Here is a 21,435-nt window from a genome sequence, read left to right on the forward strand (position 1 = left end):
GCAGTCCTGTGGGCGAAAATGCCTTGTTGATGCTAGAGGTCAGAGGAGAATGGGCTGACTGATTCAAGCTGATAGAAGAGCAACTTTGACTGAAATAACCACTCGTTACAACCGAGGTATGCAGCAAAGCATTTGTGAAGCCACAACACGTACAACCTTGAGGCGGATGGGCTACAACAGCAGAAGACCCCACTCATCTCCACTACAAATAGGAAAAAGAGGCTACAATTTGCACAAGCTCACCAAAATTGGACAGTTGAAGACTGGAAAAATGTTGCCTGGTCTGATGAGTCTCGATTTCTGTTGAGACATTCAGATGGTAGAGTCAGAATTTGGCGTAAACAGAATGAGAACATGGATCCATCATGCCTTGTTACCACTGTGCAGGCTGCTGGTGGTGGTGTAATGGTGTGGGGGATGTTTTCTTGGCACACTTTAGGCCCCTTAGTGCCAATTGGGCATCGTTTAAATGCCACGGCCTACCTAAGCATTGTTTCTGACCATGTCCATCCCTTTATGACCACCATGTACCCATCCTCTGATGGCTACTTCCAGCAGGATAATGCACCATGTCACAAAGGTGGAATCATTTCAAATTGGTTTCTTGAACATGACAATGAGTTCACTGTACTAAACTGGCCCCCACAGTCACCAGATCTCAACCCAATAGAGCATCTTTGGGATGTGGTGGAACGGGAGCTTCGTGCCCTGGATGTGCATCCCACAAATCTCCATCAACTGCAAGATGCTATCCTATCAATATGGGCCAACATTTCTAAAGAATGCTTTCAGCAACTTGTTGAATCAATGCCACGTAGAATTAAGGCAGTTCTGAAGGCGAAAGGGGGTCAAACACAGTATTAGTATGGTGTTCCTAATAATCCTTTAGGTGAGTGTATATACACTGTTGTTCAAAATACACAAAAACACACACACAAACACTGTGTATGTTTATGTGTGTGTATACCTACTGTGTATACCAGTTTAACTGGACCAGTGTACTCACTGGTGGCCAATCTCCATGCTCAAGTAAAATTGTCAAAGAAAAGAAGCTGAGGTCAAAGTATAATTTCCAATTATTTAATAAAATGTAAGTATACAACTGTGTACAACATATACAAGAAATCAAAATGTTGCCAGTGATCTCCAAAAATCTCTCTATACCTTTTCACATATTCTTACTTCTCCGTTACATCTTATATATGTACTTAACTGTATTTTTGCACTTTGTTTTGAACTTATGTTGTAAGTCGCCCTGGATAAGGGCGTCTGCCAAGAAATAAAAATAATAATAACTAGAAGTTGCATGCAACTTTTAAGGCTTCCATGTTGTATCAGTAGGTTTCAGATTTGAGAAGGCATTTTGTAGTTTAAATGCATGTGTTATTAAATGTGTAATTTACAATTCTAATCCAATGGAGTATAGATTTGAGATTTTCAATATTTAGTCACTTGAAGTGTGTATTTCAATGTCAGTGAAGTATAATATTAATTTATTGATTGCATAAATTTTGAAAGGTACCATTGTATTTTTCACTTAATTCTAGCATATATGTGAAGTTTTCATTGTCATTCAAGATGCAGACTGCAATTCCCAAGTTTGACAGATCTTTCTTCTAGTTTAATCAATGACAATTTAAGTTCATTAGGCTACAGTTCTGAATAGATTTGCTGTCATAAGTGACATATTGTAACACAATTTGGTGAGTTTTTAATATGGCTCATGGGTTTTTTCTGGGGTCAAAGGTCATACGTTAATAAATGTGTGTATTTTCCATACGTCCAGTCATTTGCTTGTGGCTGCCATGTTGTTGCACGCAGTCACTTGCCTCTTGCGGACGTGATAGATAGCAGTGTCTATGTAATACATGCAATGTTTCAAGGCACTGAGCTTTAGACTTCTGGAGTAGTAGCTGTTTTCATTTTCACACGCGGACACATGTTAAATCCAACATTGCAGCTTAACCGTGTACCTCACAAACTTAATTATCAGGTTTTATGTTCAAGGTATAGACGTAAACATATGTGCAGAGTTTCATGTGCGTACTGCATTCCAGTGTGCAGGAAATGTGATACTTGCCTGAAGTGACGCGTACGTTTTTTTTCATTGGCCCACAGCACCCATGTTTTTCACTGGGGCAACTCGCCTTTAACAACCTTGGTAGTACTCTGTACTAGTGTCATACATACCAATTTGTGGCACAGTGGGTATAAGTGGCATGGAGTAGAAGGCACCAAAGCTTGAATCAGAAAACGCAACCTGGCGGACAAAGCGTGAGACCGAGCAAATTCTGATGAACAAACGTAACAGTAGGGCATAAGGTATACATGTGTATGAAGTGGCATATGCATGTGTCCGTTGGTTTTGGAGAAGAAGATTTTTGTAGCATTTCACAATTTCGACACTCATCGCAACATGGCGGCGGCACCATGTGACCGACACGTGTTGTTTTCACTACATTTGTAGGTATAAGATGTGTTTACAACACTTGCGAGTTTCGTGAGTTTTTATTTATGTATGAGCGTTTTTTGGCAGAAGGAAAAAAATAAAATAATAATAATAATAAAAATCCTAACAAAAACAATAGGCTTCCAGCACTTCGTGCATGGAAGCCTAATAATAATAATAATAATAAAAATCCTAACAGAAACAACAGGCTTCCAGCACATTGTGCATGGAAGCCTAACAATAATAATATATTTTCCTTAATGACATGAACCTTGTCTGTTTGCATTGTTTCTATAAAGTATGACATTTTACCGAAAGTATTTTATGTATAGTAATAGTATTATAGATTTTGTGTTCAGACGTTTGTGATATAAAAAATAAAGATTCAAATAACTTTAGAATTTTATAATGGAGTGAACACGGAGCAGGTTATCTCCGTGAGCGGGAATGGAAAACCCGGAGAGGAGCTGAAGTGGAGTGATTACAGAACACTTAGAGTGGAGAGAGGAACGTGCTGTCGCTCCACTCCATACTTTGATCAGATCCCCCTCAGCAGTGTAACTACCTCATCTCCTGTCTGTTCCTAAATTTAAGACCTCTACAAACAAACACTATTTGAGAAATGTAAGACTTTTACGGTCTTAAAATTATGAAAAGTGAATTGAAGACATTTTAAGGACCCACGGGAAGCATTGCTACGACGGATTTCCATCTATGACGGCTACTATCATAGATAGAAACTGTCTGAAATCAACTATAAAGGAGAAGAAAGTCATATCTAAAAGTTGCATGCGTGGGCGGTGCCCCTACACTCTGCCCCTCAGCGTGTTGCCGCACTGGGCGGCTGCCTATACTGCCTATGCCAGGATCCGCCACTGCGCACACACACATTAGGACAGGTTACCTCCCTCTTCCTTCCCTCCCTGCAAGTCCCTGTTATCATGAAGCTCTTCCTTCCCGATTCAACTACCCTCTTCTCCTCCTCCTCCTTCCTGTCCCTCTGGCCCTCATCATTGACAGAACAAGCCTGCTCTTCATTGCTCGCCACCAGCTCTTTTCCTTGCTGCTGCACAAACTTCGGCACTGCTGACGAAGTAAAGGCTACTACAGCAGCCCATAAAGTAAACATATCTGTTATCTTGGCACATTTGGCGGCATCCGCATCCAAATTTTCAACCCTCTTATCCCAGAGTTTTTCAGCACCACCTTTGCTTTGGTCTGTCCATTTTGAGCAATGATGGAGAAGAAGGGGGAGGGGTGAAGCCGAGCAATATTTATATAAGGCGGAGCAAGATACGTTATCGCTCCATCTATCACATATTGTGATTGGGTTAACATACTGTCAACACAGAAGACAAACCAATGGGCCGCTGTCCCTACATGATGGGCCAGTCCAAAAAAATATATATATATTGTATCAGCCCAAAAGCGCGTCGGCCCACCAGGAAAATGCCTGGTATGCCCGATTACCAATCCAGCTCTGCTGCCCAAGGATCTTAGGGTATGTACCTACTCATAAGGAATTAAAAGCTCTGTGATATAATCAGGGGCAAGACCCTGCAGTGCCTTAAAAGTAAATAGTAAAATCTTAAAATCAATTCTAAAACTAACTGGTAACCAATAAGGAATAGATTGGGGTGATATGTTCTTCATTATTTGTTTTAAATAGAAGGCTGCAAATGGGAGAGGGTTTTCTGAATAAACAAGAATAAAGTACATTGCAATAGACCAGGCGAGAACAAAAAACATGAATTACTTTTTCCAGGTCTCTGACAGATAAAAAGGATATTATTTTAGAGATGTTTTTATCAGTTGAGGAACATGACTGTACAACCCTTTTTACCTGTTCATTAAAACTCATCTCTGGATCAAAGATTACCCAAAGATTTCTTACTGCCGGTTTAATATATGTTGCTGGGCCAAATAAAACGAATTCTGATTTTGTATTGTTCAACAGCAGAACATTTTTGTGACATACAGCACTTGATATTGGCTAAGCAGTTTGTGAAACTGGACAAAGAACAAGTAATGTCTTCCGAAGAAAAAAAATTACAAATTTCAGAAATAACACGGGAGAATGCAAAAGCTCTAAAAAAAAAAATGTTTCAATATTTAACTAAATACAAAGTAATGGAAGTTTGACTAAATATTGTTGCAACTAATTTGACATTTAATTAATAAAAACTTACATTTAGGTGAACTATTACAATACAAATTAAAATCTATTATCTAGTATCTATTATAAAGAATGACAACTGTATTAACAACCAGCAACTCTTAATAATTACAATAATACTTTTCTCCTTCCCGTTAATTCAAATCTTGCCATTTTTAACTTTAACATTTTGATTTCTAGATCAAGTTTTTCCCTATACAACAAAAGATTTCCCTTCTAGAGTTCCAAAACTACATAAAGGTCATCTCTTTGAAACAAAAATTACATTTACAGTGCACACTTCAGTGGGGTTGATGGCATTTGTGTTTTGTGTGATTTCATTCCAGGCTTTATTTGTGTAAGCATTTCTCCTCAAAATTACCTGTTTTCTTATGATTAGTTGCTCAACTATCACAAGCAGAATTTTTTTTTTGTATTTTACCGTTCTTCACAAAAATATTAAGACCAGACTTTTTTGCTTAGCAACAACAGGTAAGCCAGGGCTTATGTAGGACCTGCAAGTTTTTGTTTTGTGCAACAGTCTTGTCGTGAAATCTTACATAAGTCCAAGTCCAATAAGTGCATCAGCTAAGGAATGTATACCAATAATAATGCATTTGTTTTTAAGGGACTGCAATCCTTTACCAGTGTAACTAAAGTCACAAAATGTAATTCATAGGCCAAATTTCAAACACTAAAGCAGGTTAATATAAACAATTTCTAAGCAATGGGAGGAATAGCAATCCAGTAAAAACCCAGCTCTATCAATGGCTAATTGTATGTAAAAATGTGATATATTGTAAGTTGCCCTGGATAAGAACATCTGCTTAAAAATATTACAATAAAAGGTTATCTATCCACAGATAACATGCCACAGGTTAGTTGCTTCTAACTGGAGTGAGGTTGTTAGTGGAGTACCACAGGGATCAGTACTAGGGTCTGCGCTTTTTCTAATCTATATTAATGAGCTGGACGCTGGGTTAGTTAGCAAACTTGTCAAATTTGCAGATTATACTAAAATAGGTGGCTCAGCAGATACAATCTTGGCAGCACAGGTTATTCAAAGGGACTTGGATAATATTCAGTTGCTGGCCGACACCTGGCAGATGAAATTCAATGTGGACAAGTGCAAGATATTACATGCAGGTGTCCACTATAATTACACCATGGGAGGAATAGAAAGACCTAGGAGTCTATGTGGACTCCTCACTTTCCCCATCCAAACAATGTGGGGAAGCAATAAAAAAGGCAAACAAAATTCTAGGGTATATTGTCAAAATTGTAGAATTTAAAACAAGGGAAGTAATGTTAAGACTGTATAAAGGCACTAGTTAGACCCCGTCTGGAATAGTGTGTACAGTTCTGGGCTCCACACTTCAAGAAGGATATCGCTGCTCTAGAGGTAGTTCAGAGGTGAGCAACCAGACTTATTCAAGGTCTGAAGGGAATGTCCTACTCGGAGAGACTGAGGGAACTGAACCGTTTAGTTAATTCTCCTCTGATTATCTCTTGCTTTATATAAAACAATGAATCCAGAAAGAGTGGAAAATGCTACAGCCCTACGCCCTTGAGGTTTGGACTGCTGCCTTGCAGCTCCTGGGACCCAGCTTCATATCTGGTCTCCGGTCTTTGTGGAGTTTGCATGTTAACCTGTGTGGATTTTCTCCAAGCGCTCCAGTTACCACATCACAAAGACATGGATGGATGAATAGTTTATTACAGTCAGCGCATTTGTTCCAAACCTGAACTAAATTTGTCCATCTAAGGGGGGAACTGAAACACAGAAAAATATGATTATAAATGCTATTAAGAACAGTCTTGTAACGACCCCCTGCCTCAGATGTTATGCATCACTCATTTTACATTCAAAGTATTTATTTCCACAGCAAAACACTGAATATTTTTTTTTACTTCAGACAGATTTGGTAAATCTGCTTTTCAACTACGTACAATTAAGAAATTACTTGGTTGGTTGTAGAGTGAGAACATGCCCACAATCTTTCCCATTAGCTTATTCCACTATATGCTGAACACAAAGTGTAAAATATTGTGAAAGCACTTTAATTACATTATATTGTGGCATAAATCATTGATAAGACTACTTTGACATTACAACTGTAAGCTCTTAACATATGCCTCAAGTGAGGTTTTGTGGAGATTATTCCAACACAAAACCAACAAAAACCATCAACAATATAACTGAGGTTCTACTGCAAAGAAACATTTAAACTTTTAAAAGTCAGGATGAAAATGTTTTCATTATCTTTTTTCTCTGGGGGCTATCTTTATTAAAACTAATCCAAAGGAGTTTTACATTGCGGAACACTATTGGTTGTATAACTTCTAGCATAGCATGTATGCCAACAAATATGATAATGATAATTAAAAGACAACACTACTGATATTAACAATCATAAATATGGTGATGATATACAGTAAAACAACTGTTTAAATAATACTAATAAAAAGGATGGTCATGATGTAATGTAATTTCCAATTACTACAAATAATGATAGTCCCATTCCAATACTACTACTGCTGGACAACTACTACTTCCAATTATAATAAAGAAAGTGATTATGTAGTGTTAAACCCCAGTGAGTGTTAATCATTTTGTGCTTGGCCTCCTAATGGTGTATCCAAACTGACTGTTGAGCAACATGAGCAAATCTTTTTGAAGTTCATGCATTCCAATAGGAGCTTCCATGTCAGATGCGAGTGGCATTTGCTCAATTATAAACTATTAGGTAACTATTTTTGTTGAATGACTCCAGGAAAACTGACCTAACCAGAAGAAAAGTTAACACCCTTGACACATGTGATGTACAGAAACGCATGCCTCAAAACAAAAAGCAACATCCAAGACTGATTTGGGATGTACAGCACTATTGGAAAATAAAGGATTACAAAAAACATACAGAAGAGTAGGTTATATCAACTTTATGCAGAGTCATTGCTTTGACTAGAAGACATTTGTTTTGCAACTGAATTAAGGTCTTTACACACACAAAGTGAAGTTTTGTGGAGATTCAAACAGGAAATTAAATGAAGAAAAAAAATTAGAGATCCTACTACCAATAAGCTGCCTACAGATTAAAAATTATGATTAATTGAAAGAAAAAAGCATGGTAAATGTTTTATAGGTAGGACCCACTGTAATCTAATCCTTAAATCAGGGCTGACATGTTTTTATTATGCTTGCTCTGGTGTCCTTGTTTACTAAATAGTACACTCTAGAACACTGTATTAGTTGCATATACATTAATTAAGTTAAAACAAGATGCATACGTTCTTGCATATTGTACATTGAGACAAAAAACAAATAATAATCATAATAAATGTGGTCATTATACACTCAATGTAGTATGAATGAGAACACTACTAAAAAGTGATGAATATGTATTGCTGAATGTGTAAAATTTAAAAGCAACAATATTGTAGTACTTTCAAAGATAATAAAGTATCAAAGGAGGAAAATACCCTATGAGGGCATCTCAAGTTGTTATAATATATAAAAAATCTAGTGTGGATTGGCATTTTGCCATGCAATCACATCCCAGTATGGATGCAGCTTCATAATTATATTTCAAGATGGTCTACAAATTTAAACATATAGCTCATTTGCTGTCAGTAATTTATTTCCTTTGTTGGTGGCTTCATCTGTGTCCAAAATAGACATCAGTGGAAATACCTAATTCCACCTAGTTGAAACAGAGCACTTTTCCTAACAATAACAGGCATCTAGTACATTCAGTGCTTTGGACACCTAAAGTTTATGTTTATTCTTTTCATTTTCTTTTCTCTAAGTTTTTACTTTAGAAACTTGTTTTTCAAGGATAATTAAAATTACGTCCTTTTGATTACTGAAATCATACTTCCAGAGAGGTATTTATTCTCAAACTCAGACTTCATCTCTCACCTTAACATTAGTAGAATACAGTGTATCTGGAAAGTATTCACAGCGCTTCACTTTTTCCACATTTTATGTTACAGCCTTATTCCAAAATGGATTAAATTCATTATTTTCCTCAAAATTCTACAAACAATACCCCATAATGACAACGTGAAAGAAGTCTGCTTGAAATCTTTGCAAATCTATTAAAAAAAAAAAAAAAAAAGCACATGTACATAAGTATTCACCGTCTTTGCCATGACACTCAAAATTGAGCTCAGGTGCATCCTGTTTCCACTGATCATCCTTGAGAATGTTTCTACAACTTGACTGGAGTCCACCTGTGGTAAATTCAGTTGATTGGACATGATTTGGAAAGGCACACACCTGTCTATATAAGGTCCACAGTTAACAGTGCATGTCAGAGCACAAACCAAGTCATGAAGTCCAAGGAATTGTCTGTAGACCTCCGAGACAGGATTGTATCGAGGCACAGATCTGGGCAAGGGTACAGAAAAAATTCTGCAGCATTGAAGGTCCCAATGAGCACAGTGGTCTCCATCATCCGTAAATGGAAGAAGTTTGGAACCACCAAGACTCTTCCTAGAGCTGGCCGCCCGGCCAAACTGAGCGATTGGGGGAGAAGGGCCTTAGTCAGGGAGGTGACCAAGAACCCAAAGTTCACTCTGACAGAGCTCCAGCGTGTCTCTGTGGAGAGAGGAGAACCTTCCAGAAGAACAACCATCTCTGCAGCAGTGCACCATTCAGGCCTGTATGGTAGAGTTGCCAGACGGAAGCCACTCCTCAGTAAAAGGCACATGACAGCCCGTCTGGAGTTTGCCAAAAGGCACCTAAAGGACTCTCAGACCATGAGAAACAAAATTCTCTCGTCTGATGAAACAAAGATTGAACTCTTTGGCCTGAATGGCAAGTGTCATATCAGGAGGAAACCAGGCACCGCTCATCACCTGGCCAATACCATCCCTACAGTGAAGCATGGTGGTGGCAGCATCATGCTGTGGGGATGTTTTTCAGCGGCAGGAACTGGGAGACTAGTCAGGATCGAGGGAAGGATGAATGCAGCAATGTACAGAGACATCCTTGATGAAAATCTGCTTCAGAGCACTCTGGACCACAGACTGGGGCGAAGGTTCATCTTCCAACAGGACAACGACCCTAAGCGCACAGCCAAGATAACAAAGGAGTGGCTACAGGGCAACTCTGTGAATGTCCTTGAGTGGCCCACCCAGAGCCCAGACTTGAACCCGATTGAACATCTCTGGAGAGATCTGAAAAATGGCTGTGCACTGACGCTCCCCATCCAACCTGATGGAGCTTGAGAGGTCCTGCAAAGAAGAATGGGAGAAACTGCCCAAAAATAGGTGTGCCAAGCTTGTAGCATCATACTCAAAAAGACTTTAGACTGTAATTGGTGCCAACGGTGCTTCAACAAAGTATTGAGCAAAGGCTGTGAATACTTATGTACGTGCTTTTGTTTTTTATTTTTAATAAATTTGCAAAGATTTCAAACAAACTTCTTTCACGTTGTCATTATGTGGTATTGTTTGTAGAATTTTGAGGAAAATAATGAATTTAATCCATTTTGGAATAAGGCTGTAACATAACAAAATGTGGAAAAAGTGAAGTGCTGTGAATACTTTCCGGATGCACTGTATATTGTAACATTATAAATGTAGTGCTTTTCACAGTTGCCAGTTTGGCCCAGTGACTCCAAGAACTTTTAAAAGGTACAGGGCTGTAACAACTTAGTGTCTGTATTAAATGGGTCTTCTTTCTCCACAAATACATTTCCACTAAAACATACACCTAAAGATAGTGCACTATGTAGGAGGGAGGATATTCGTGAATTGAATTTACATCTGACTACCACTTTTGACAGATCATGAATCTCCTTTCACTGTTACCTTTACCCTGGGATTAAAGGAAACTAACATGTTCAAACCTGGGGTGTATCTCACTCTGGACATTGTACAGCATGGTGCAATGCGCATCTAAATGATATGACGGCACACCTCAGGGATGAATGGCATACTTTTAAAACAACTAATGATTAATTTATCAGAAAACAGATTTAGGGATAAAAGATGGCAACATAATAAAGACCATTATGAAAGCATGGCAAACGTAGCACAAGCAGCTTTAAATTAAAACAATTCTAAAATATTTTATTTAGGTCTTTCAATTACTAAATCAAAGAAATGAAAATGTATGCACTTTGGCCTGTATAATCATTTATACTTGCTATCCTGCAGGTAGGCCAGTGTAACAATAAGTATAGATTACTGTTAAACAGTAAAAGACATCTTTGGTCTTTTGTCAGCATTTCATCATTGCGTTGCACATTCTTATGAAAGAATTCTGGAAGAAACCAATCTACAACCTGTAGGACTGCCATGTACTGTATTTGTGTGTTTTGCATTTAGTACTGCACATAAAGAAAAATAATTCCAGAATAAGTCACATTCAAGAAGCCAAGAACTATTCAATAATATATCAAGCAAGGTTCACATGTGTGGTATTGGAAGGCCATGTCTGAGTCTTGCTGCCTTCAGCTTTTCCACTTTGATTTTGGCACGGAGCAACTCCTCTTCCAATTGCTGTTTTCTTTTCAGACCCTCACGTTTCTCTTCAATGTACAGGCCCATCTTTCTCTGGTTGTCCATGACCAACTCGTGCTCCTCTTTGGAAAGTTGTAGAGTTTCCTGTTCAAATCCTGCCAGGTGCCTGAGACTCTCAGGCCTGGAATAGATGTCTCTTCTTATTGGGATGGGGGATGGAGACATTGGAAGATTAACAGAAGAAGGGCAGGGGGAAATTGAGCCATCAAAACCATGTACAGAACCAATGTCCTCATCCTCTTGATCTCCATCAATTCTGGTAGATAGGATGGTCAGGTCTGGAGGGGGCTTGATATCTACTTCATGGTCCAGTTTCACTGTCAGAGAGGCTGACTGGTAATCTGACAAAGCAGGCAAAGAACAGCTGCTCCCTGGCTGCTCAATGGATGACTCGTGCTTGTACACCATCCTAAAAGGAGAACCACACAAAAATATACATCTGAAACATTTGGCCACGTCTAAGACACTTATCGGTCCATGCACAATAAATAATCGAAAGGGTAGAGTGAAGAAGTAGTAATAATTCTATTCCTTTTTACAGAAAAAACCCCGAATTCGATTCAATCAGCCAAGTGTCTTCCAAAGTAGTCAGTACATAGTAAACATTCTTTTAAGTCAATAAGCTCTATGCTACTTAAATAATTGTCTTCAGATATTATAAATTACACCATACAACTCTCTCTCTATATATAGACATTTTGAACAACTTGTACAATTATATAGATAACAAAAATATTACACTTTCTGGATAAAAAGACTTACTGGTAAACACTGAGCTCCAATATTGTGCACACTATTCACCCAGTGTAGATTTGCATTCCATTTAATAAGAAATGTTGATTAAAACATCTAATTGTTTTTGACATTTAGCTGTTTAATATACATGATTTGAAATGCATTGAGTGATTTATAACAATGCTTTGTTAAATAGGACACGTATAGCTTAAAGAAATAACAATTATTTTTAATTTGTCTTTAATCAAATCCAGTGTGTTTTTACAATGTATCTGTTGTAAAAGGGGAAAGTAATTTTAACCAAATTTCCTGAAAAGTTTAACAGAGATTGTGGCTTTTTTACAGAAACATACTACTTCTACTATTGTTCTACTATTCTTGAATATTCAATGCACACAGATCACAGTGCCATAATTCCCACAGACAGTAACAACATTTATTTTGATTGTCTTTAATATAAAAAAAATAAATCCCCAGCAACAAGCCATTCACTGAAAGCCATATTAATACTATGAGAAAAAAATGTTTAAACATTCTTCACAGAATGTGTGCTGCCTGCTGAGTTGCCAGCAGCTTGTTTCTTGCATAACAAAATCAACTGCAGGGACAGCTATCATTTTCACCCCTCCCACAAACTAGAACAGACTTTGCTGAGGCAATATTTAAAGAGCAGTCAGAGGGACAGAACAAAATTTGGAGAATGTAGTAGTCACTACACTTTACTTGTGTGTGTTTAATTCGATACAACGCCAGCTAAACATGGGATGCAGTTAATAGTGAATTCTTGTATATACAATCCCTCAACATTAGCCGAGAAATCCTACAAGTCTGTATAGACAGCAATGGACAAAGCATGCTACAGACAAAGCCAGAACCTCATGAATAAATATACATTTAAAATCATTTAAATACAGTTATATGTGTGATATAGTAAGGATATAACATACCAGAAGGTATTTTCATGATTAATTCCAATACACTATACCTGTGAAACAACCTGTAGATTAAAGAGTGACTGCACACTGCCTTGGCCAAAGGTGTGTGTGGCACTGAGCAGGTTCTTACCTTTGCAGGGTATTGTGGTCTTTATCCTGGAGAGGGCGGAAGAGATGGGGGATCATTTCCATCACTCTTTTTGTGGGTTCTGAGATGCTGCCGCGATATTCTGGCTGAGCATGCTTGCGCTGCACCATCTCCTGTTTGGCGCTCTCTTTGAGCCTCTTGTAGAGTGTTCGAAGCCCCTGGGCAGTGCGGGGGGGGCGGTCGCCCCCAAGAGCGTTATACTGCTCTGCAATACTGTCCCAGCACTTGTTCTTGTCCACGATAACCGCATGCTTGTTAGTGTGCTCCTCCAGAATTCTAATGTGGGGCTTCACCAGCTTCAGCAAATCCAGCTTCTCAGACAAAGTGAAATTGGAGGACCTGGCTTTCCCCACCATGTTTGTTGCCATGAATACAGCAGCCATTCTTGTTCATACTGTGTCTTAGTCTGTGCGATTATGTAGGTTGTGCAGTTCTTTTCAGGTCTGCCTTTGTACCTCTCCCCCCCTCCCCCTTTCTTCTCCTTTTTTCACAGTTATATACAGACACACACACACACATACACACTCCCTCTTCCTCCTATAACACAATACAAACACACATATACAAAAAGAAATCAGGCTTAACTAGGCCAGCCTCATTTAGGCCCACGCCTACCAGGGAGGGTTTTATTGAAATTCCTTTCAGCTTAAGCTGACGCAGATTCAGGAAAGCTGCTTAAACCCAGCCTGACCTACTTAAAGATCTAGACTATATTAAATTGTAAGCCAAGCAAGCACATTTGTTTTTTTTTGTATATGTGAAAATAAGAGCAATATACAATCTGTGTAGTGCTCTCACAAGAAAAAGGTTGAGTGTATTTCCCTTTTCATTTTTTATGTGATGCAAACACTAACCCAGTCATCTAAAACAGAACATGCAGCAAGTATTTGCTGCTGAACTAAAATGCTTGCATGTCCCTGGTTCTGAACACAGAAACTAAATTAACGTTACATTTGAAAAAAAGTGTTTCGCCAGTATTGCTGCATCATCATCGTTTATTTTATTTTTTTAGAAAAGCTAAAGTATAAACATAATAACACTAGTTGCTTTTAATTTGAAGTACGAGCAGGAGAGAGGCAGAGCGTGTGTTCACTGATCCCGAACAGAGCCCTAATCTTCCCCGCGCCGTTGCTGCAGCACCCGCTTTCATTTGCATAATGCCGGAACTGCTGTCAATCAGACGCCGCATTTCACTGTGGCAGGTTAGGTTTCACCCAAAGCTCAAGTTTCAGAATAAAGTTAATCTACAACTGTACGTTAATATAAAGGATTGTATTTTCCGTGCGACGATAACAGGTTGCGTTTTCCCTTTTATGTGCTCCTAGTACAAGTACGTACTTGAAATATATTTTCGGGGTTCGATCGTACAAATGTATTAATTAAATACACAGTTATGGCTGCTGATGATTTTTCGTTGTCGTGAAGCTGCAGTATCCCCTTGTATTATTGCCATGTTACATTTAATGTTTCCGGACCTCTTTCTTCAGAAAAAAGACGTTCGTTTATCCTTAAATGAGAAAATCTGTTACTACAAAGAAAATTGACACAATTTGTGTTGTAAATTCTTCATATAAAGTAGACATTTAGATTATAATTATTCAATACATGTCCCTATGTCGTGACTTGTATACCAACAAGCACCATTTTTTAACTAGCAAAGTTTTAAAGCATTCAAATTATGAGCGCTTAAAAGACACCCATTCAAACAAAAACAATTCCTTAACTCCAAGCAAAGCTATATACACATAACGCATTAGTTTGAATTGCATCTACAGTTGGTTGCATAGGTTTCAATTTTGTAGTTATGGTCAGAAGACGTTAAGAAGAGAGAACTAAAAGGAACGAAAAATGAACACCAACATTTAATATTTATATTGTGGATGAAAATAATGTAATTTCTGATGGTTTGACCGATTAATTAAATATTGGTCAATCGTCGTTTTGTAATATAAATACCCTATATAGCCTTCAGGGTGAACAGAAGTCAACATACTTACACATATTTTCAGACTCGGAAAACATGATTGTGAAACATATGGCATACGATTATATGGAAAGTCTAAACTAAACTAAAAATTAAAATATAAACCAGTTAAACAAACCTGTTTTAATTATGCAATTGTATGCAATCTGTTTTAGCTACCTTTTAGGCACCAATTATGATGGGGCTTTTGCAATGGACCATGTATTTTAAGACTATATATAAGACTTAAGATGTATAATGTATATACATTAAGATGTATTAGCTTATGTATAAGATGTGTACACATTTTCTCCTACAGTTTGTTTTCTTGTCTGCCTACTGGTTTAATGTTGTTTTGTTTGTCAATGTGTAATGCACCATTATCCCAGGGACAATTAAGGCACAAAGTAGTTTTAAACTTTGACACAAACTAAGAGTGTAAATTAACCTTAAATAAAATACATTTTATTGCTGATTTACCATAACAATGTTTTCAAAACTGCAGACAAGCACAAAATGTTAAAATTAAAATAAGTATTTAAAATACATGCACTTTAACTGTATTTTGCATGTGGATAAAAGATCCAGAGGATTAGTTGTAGGAGTGTGTTACAGACCACCCAATTCAGATATCCAGAAAGATGTTGCATTGTACAATGTAATCAGGACTGCATGTAGCAAGGATGTGGATATTATAAAGGGGGATTTCAATTTCCCAAACATAGACTGGGAAAGCCCAGTTGGGACTACAGAGGCAGAAATAGAAATGGTTCAGATGGTAAATGACTGCTTTCTAACTCAATTTGTCAGGGAGCCAACCAGAGAGAGTGCATGCATTGACTTGATCTATTCAAATGACCAAGATAGAGTCAGGGGGACACTAGTTGGCAATGGCAAACTTTGATCACAATATGGTTAGCCTTTAAATCACGTCTGAAGACTCATCTGTTTAGCCTCTGTTTTTCTAGCCTATAGTGCTGCTGGTATGCCATGGACTTGCAATGCAGAATTGTTTTTGGAAATGTCCTGCATTGCATGACCAGTATCTGAGCACAACCGTATTCTTGTCTTCTAGCAACATCCCCCTCTGAGGGTCCAACGAGGCACCTCGTCTCCCACCATGGAAGTCTGACAAGGCACAACCCTCCTCTGGGGCACCCCACCACGGAGGGCCAATGGGGCATTCACACCCAAGGTCCGACGAGCCATCGCCACACAAAGGCCATTGATGGTCCAACCCCCGCCTGGCTGGTGTGACCACTGATGGTTGTCCAAACTTGACAGGCAAAAATGTTGGGTTATTAAAAAGGATACAAGTCCAAGTGACAGAAACTAACCCAGAGCAGAAAATACATTTTCTGCATTGCATTATTCACCAGGAGGTTCTCTGCAAATGTGTTCTAAAACTTAGCCATGTTATGGAAACTAGTGAACTTTATTCGAGCAAGAGCATTAAACCGCAGGTAATTTGTCTCTCTATCGGAGGAGTCCGAGACGGAGCACACGGATAATCCCTATCAAACAAATGTCCGATGGCTCAGTTTGGGGAAAGTGCTGAAAAAAGTGTGTCACCTGAAATCAGACATCGATTTGTTTTGCGAATGAAAGGAAAAGACGCAGACTTCCCTCAACTGCATGAGCGGACTAGCAAACTGATTTTGCGTTTGCCGTTGATTTCATGGATCTCCTGAATGAACTGAATTGTAAACTACAAGGAAGGGGGCTTTTTGCTCATGACATGTACTCCCTTGTCATAGCCTTCATGGCAAAGTTGCTACTTTTTTCCTGTCAAATTGAAGGCAAGAACTTCACACACCTCCCAACATTGCAACAGATTACGATATCTGATGTGAACCAGAAAAGATATGCATCTCTACTGCTTGCTTTGCACGCTGAATTTTAACACCGGTTCATTGATTTGAAAATGTTAGAAAATTACATTGCTTTGATTTCGTCCGCTTTCACATTCATTGTGGACAATGCTCCTATTGATCTCCAGCTTGAGCTTACTGACTTGCAGTCTGATGCACTGCTTGCGGAACAATTCAAATCTGCACCACTCCTGAGGTTTAATGCATCTCTCAATGAACAGAACTTTCAAAAGATGCTTGTACTGTTTGGTTCAACCTACATATGCGAACAGACATTTTTGGTGATGAAATTCAATACATCAAAGAACAAATCCTCCATTAGTGACGACCACCTTGCAGCAGTACTTCGCATTGCAACATCGGAAATGACACCTGACTTCACCTCCCTTGTTAACGTCCAAGAGAGACTCTCTTCTTCACATTGAATGAGAAAAAGTTTTAAGTTAGATCTATTTTACACGTTCTAACATAAATATCAGTGTAAATATTGTAGCGATCCTGGCGGGTGTCTGTGTGTATGTGCCAGTAGGGCAGCCCAAAGGTGGGGGGAGGATGTAAGTGTGTATGCAGGGTGGGTGTATCAGTTCGGGGACCCTGTCTATCAGTGTCTGTGAATGAGTGTGAATGTGTGTTATATGTGGGGTGTTACTGTGATGGGTTAGGGAGGGATGTTCATGGGTTAAGAGTGTTTGTGTGGCTCCCCCCCGTCTCCAGTTGGTACAGCCAGAGAGTGGTGATTGGGCTGGTGGGAGTCACCTGATAGTGGGACATATAAGGGCGTGGTGACGCGCTGCTCAGGGAGTTGCGTAGGAGTCAATTAATGGGAAAGTGACCTGTGTGCGGTTTATTGGAACCTGAAGGACAAAGGGGAAAGTCAATGTACCTCTTTGAAACAGTTAATAAACGCCAGTTTGTTTTGGAACACTTGTTTCTTTTGCTTTTTATTTCAACAGCGACCATCAAAAGGCAAGGTTGCTACAATACGTTAAAAATAATAATAATAAATCATGACAAAATATGTGGCCCACGATGCCATACTGACATTCATAGAGTGGCCCACTTATGAAAATGATTGCCCACCCCTGCCCTAAGCCGTGGACCCCCAGAGATTTATTTTCTCCTACATGCCATCCGTAGGAGTTTTTTGTTTTTCTCTCCTCCGTGCCTAAATGGTATATTTATTTAATGTTCATTTACTTTATTTTAGATCATGTAAACTGTTTAAAGGTCTATATTTATTGTATTATTTATGTATTTTTTTTTTTTGCTGTACATTTCTTGTATGCTTACCAGTCTGTAAAGCGTTCTGTGGCTACCCTGCGAAGGACGCTATACAAATAAAAATTGATTGATTGATTATTTCAAAAAAACAAGGACCAAGTCTAAAACAATAGTCTACAATTTTAGAAAAGCAAACCTTGAAGGTATGAAGTGGCACCTAGAAGAGTTAGACTGGGGCACACTGGATACAGAGTCAGTTGAAAATGGATGGTTAAATTTTAAGAATATACTACTTTGTACGAAATTTGTACGAAAACTTGAGGATAAAAAACATGGTTTAATAGAAGTATGCAAAAAAATATTGTATAGTGCATACAAAAGGGATACAAAGAAACAAAACAATGAATATGTTGAACTGCAAAGAAACCTTAAGAAAGGGATCAGGAAAGCAAAGAGGGAAATAGAAAGAAACAGCTCTTGGAACTAAAATTAATGTAAAGAGTTTTTTTCAATACTACAGCAAGAGGTCAACAAAGGAGGAAGTGAAACAGATACAGGGCAAAAACTGCAGTATCTTGGAAAACAAACAAGATGTGGTAAATGTTCTAAATTAGTATTTCACAGAGGTTTTTACAATAGAAAAAAACGGATAACATGCCACAGGTTAACAATTAGTCCAGTCAAACCCTAAGAGAGATCAGGATAAATGAGGAGGAGGTACTAAAGGGATTAGCAGAATTAAAAACAAACAAATCACCTCGGTCAGATGGTATATTTCCAACAGCACTTAGGTCGCTAACTAAAATATTCCAAATGACACTTAGGACAGGGGATGTGCCAACTTGGTATGGCAAAACTGAGCCAGGAAATTACAGACCAATCAGTCTCACCTGCATTACTTGTAAAATGTTGGAAAAATGATTAGACAGAAAATAGAGGAGCATCTTAATGAAAACCATATTCTTGGAGATAGTCAACATGGATTTAGACGAGGCAGATCATGTCTTACTATTCTATTAGAGTTCTCTTAGCATGCAACTGCTGCTGTAGATCACGTGAAAGCATATATGATATACTTAGATTTTCAAAAAGCTTTTGATAAGGTTCCGCGCCAAAGACTGATCCTCAAATTGGAAGCTGTAGGCCAGGGGTGGGGAACCTTTTTCCTATCAAGGGCCATTCCAGTATTCACAGGCCGCAACCTTAATTAATACACCTACATTAAAACATGAATACAGATGAAACTTACATTCTAATGCAAGAACAAAATCACTTTTTTCTAAACACACACACTGTAGTCAAAACATAAATAACTACACCGATCAGTCATAACATTATGACCACCTGCCTAATATTGTGTAGGTCCCGCTTTTGCCGCCAAAACAGCCCTGACCCGTCGAGGCATGGACTCCACTAGACCTCTGAAGGTGTGCTGTGGTATCTGGCACCAAGACGTTAGAAACAGATCCTTTAAGTCCTTTAAGTTGCGAGGTGGGGCCTCCATGGATCGGACTCGTTTGTCCAGCACATCCCACAGATGCTCGATTGGATTGAGATCTGGGGAATTGGAGGCCAAGTCAACACCTTGAACTTGTGATTCATCAGACCAGGGCACCTTATTCCATTGCTCAGTGGTCCAGTTCTGATGCTCACGTGCCCATTGTAGGTGCTTTCGGCAGTGGACAGGGGTCAGCATGGGCACCCTGACTGGTCTGCAGCTACGCAGCCCAATACGCAACAAACTGCGATGCACTGTGTGTTCTGACACCTTTCTATCAGAACCAGCATTCACTTTTTCAGCAATTTGAGCTACAGTAGCTCATCTGTTGGATCGGACCACATGGGCCAGCCTTCGCTCCCCACGTGCATCAATGAGCCTTGGCCGCCCATGACCCTGTCACCGGTTCACCACTTTTCCTTAATTGGACCACTTTTGATAGGTACTGACCGATGCAGACCAGGAACACCCCACAAGAGCTGCAGTTTTGGAGATGCTCTGACCCAGTCATCTAGCCATCACAATTTGGCCCTTGTCAAAGTTACTCAGATCCTTACGCTTGTCCATTTTTCCTGCTTCTAACACATCAACTTTGAGGACAAAATGTTCACTTGCTGCCTAATATATCCCACCCACTGAGAGGTGCCATGATAACTAGATTATCTGTGTTATTCACTTCACCTGTCAGTGGTCATAACGTTATGGCTGATTGGTGTATATAGCCTACAATAAGCAAAAAGCTCAAAAATGGCATACAATAAGATAATGAAACAAGTGTAAACGTAAATATTGGACTAATACTCAAAAGCAATATTTTATAGTTCAAAAATAACTATTGCATTTATCAAAACATAATTGTACACTAAAGTAAACATTTTCAACACTGTGTAAACTTTGTTTTCAACATACAAAGCTACAGTGACTAAAAGTGTATTTCAATAAACTATTCACTATATATTTAGCCTGCATACCTGACAGCTCTGGACAGTCCACACAGGACACGTTTCTCCGCTTTCCCTGCATGAGATCGTACCTCACACTGCATTTTGACAGGTTTTGACAGGTGAACACTTTTACTCCATGAATATATAGCATCGCAATAAATGCTCCTCCACTGATAATGTCCATGAATTATTATTTTGCGTGTGATGTGCCTGCGCTATTGCACTGTGTACTGTACAGTGCAATGCTGTACAATGCGCGTGTTTTTCAAGCACATGAAAGGCTGTAGACAGGTAGAGATCGCCACTTGAGTGCCAGACTGACTCTATTGTTAGGGGCAGGCAGGATTATGGGTTATATTTGAGTTTGCAATGTATTTTAATGACCAGTGAAAATAACCCGATTTTGGGTATTCTAGGTAAATGTGTTTATAACTTATTTATTTTCGTGTTTATGCAGCTAAAACACTGTAGGCATGTTTATTACATAAACTCGGCACTTCTAGTGTTAAGTGTATGTCGCAGAATTGTTTTTTTTCAAATGAACTTTAGGGCCGGAGCAAACAGCCTCAGGGGCCGTATAATTTGCAGATTATACTAAAATAGGTGGTTCAGCAGATACAATCTTGGCAGCACAGGTTATTCAAAGGGACCTAAATAATATTCAGGTGTGGGCTGACACCTGGCAGATGAAGTTCAATGTGGACAAGTGCAAGGTATTACATGCGGGTAATAAAAATGTCCATTATAATGACACTATGGGAGGAATCGAACTGGAAGAAGTAACCCATGAGATAGACCTAGGAGTCTATGTGGACTTCTCACTTTCCCCATCCAAACAATGTGGGGAAGCAATAAAAAAGGCAAACAAAATGCTAGCATAAATTGTTAAAAGTGTAGAATTTAGAACAAGGGAAGTAATGTTCAGACTGTACAATGCACTAGTTAGATAGACCTCATCTGGAATACTGTGTACAGTTCTGGGCAC

The 21,435-nt window shown here is 38.8% G+C and overlaps 2 protein-coding genes and 1 pseudogene across 4 annotated transcripts in view; 1 reads left to right on the plus strand and 2 right to left on the minus strand.

Annotated features, from left to right (window-relative positions):
• The window catches only part of rad54b (RAD54 homolog B), an 84,315-nt gene that overhangs the window by 42,863 nt on the left and 20,017 nt on the right, over nt 1-21,435 (minus strand). The gene's annotated exons all lie outside the window — the stretch shown is intronic.
• fsbp (fibrinogen silencer binding protein) lies at nt 10,904-15,120 on the minus strand. Its single transcript, XM_066691616.1, has 2 exons — nt 12,936-15,120; nt 10,904-11,544 (listed from the first exon to the last, which is right to left on the minus strand). Exons 1-2 carry the CDS (start codon nt 13,334-13,336, stop codon nt 11,022-11,024), a joined length of 924 nt encoding a protein of 307 aa, XP_066547713.1. The 5' UTR covers nt 13,337-15,120; the 3' UTR covers nt 10,904-11,021.
• LOC136713738 (general transcription factor II-I repeat domain-containing protein 2B-like) lies at nt 16,146-17,941 on the plus strand (annotated as a pseudogene).

Source organism: Amia ocellicauda, chromosome 18 (assembly GCF_036373705.1).
Source record: "Amia ocellicauda isolate fAmiCal2 chromosome 18, fAmiCal2.hap1, whole genome shotgun sequence".
NCBI lineage: Eukaryota > Metazoa > Chordata > Actinopteri > Amiiformes > Amiidae > Amia > Amia ocellicauda.

Bases quoted from the DNA above. Each gene is read 5' to 3' on its own strand.
- fsbp (XM_066691616.1), bottom strand. From the start codon at position 13,336: ATGGCTGCTGTATTCATGGCAACAAACATGGTGGGGAAAGCCAGGTCC. The intron at 11,545-12,935 runs GTAAGAACCTGC...TTCTCCTTTTAG, and splicing joins GACCACAATACCCTGCAAAG to GATGGTGTACAAGCACGAGT.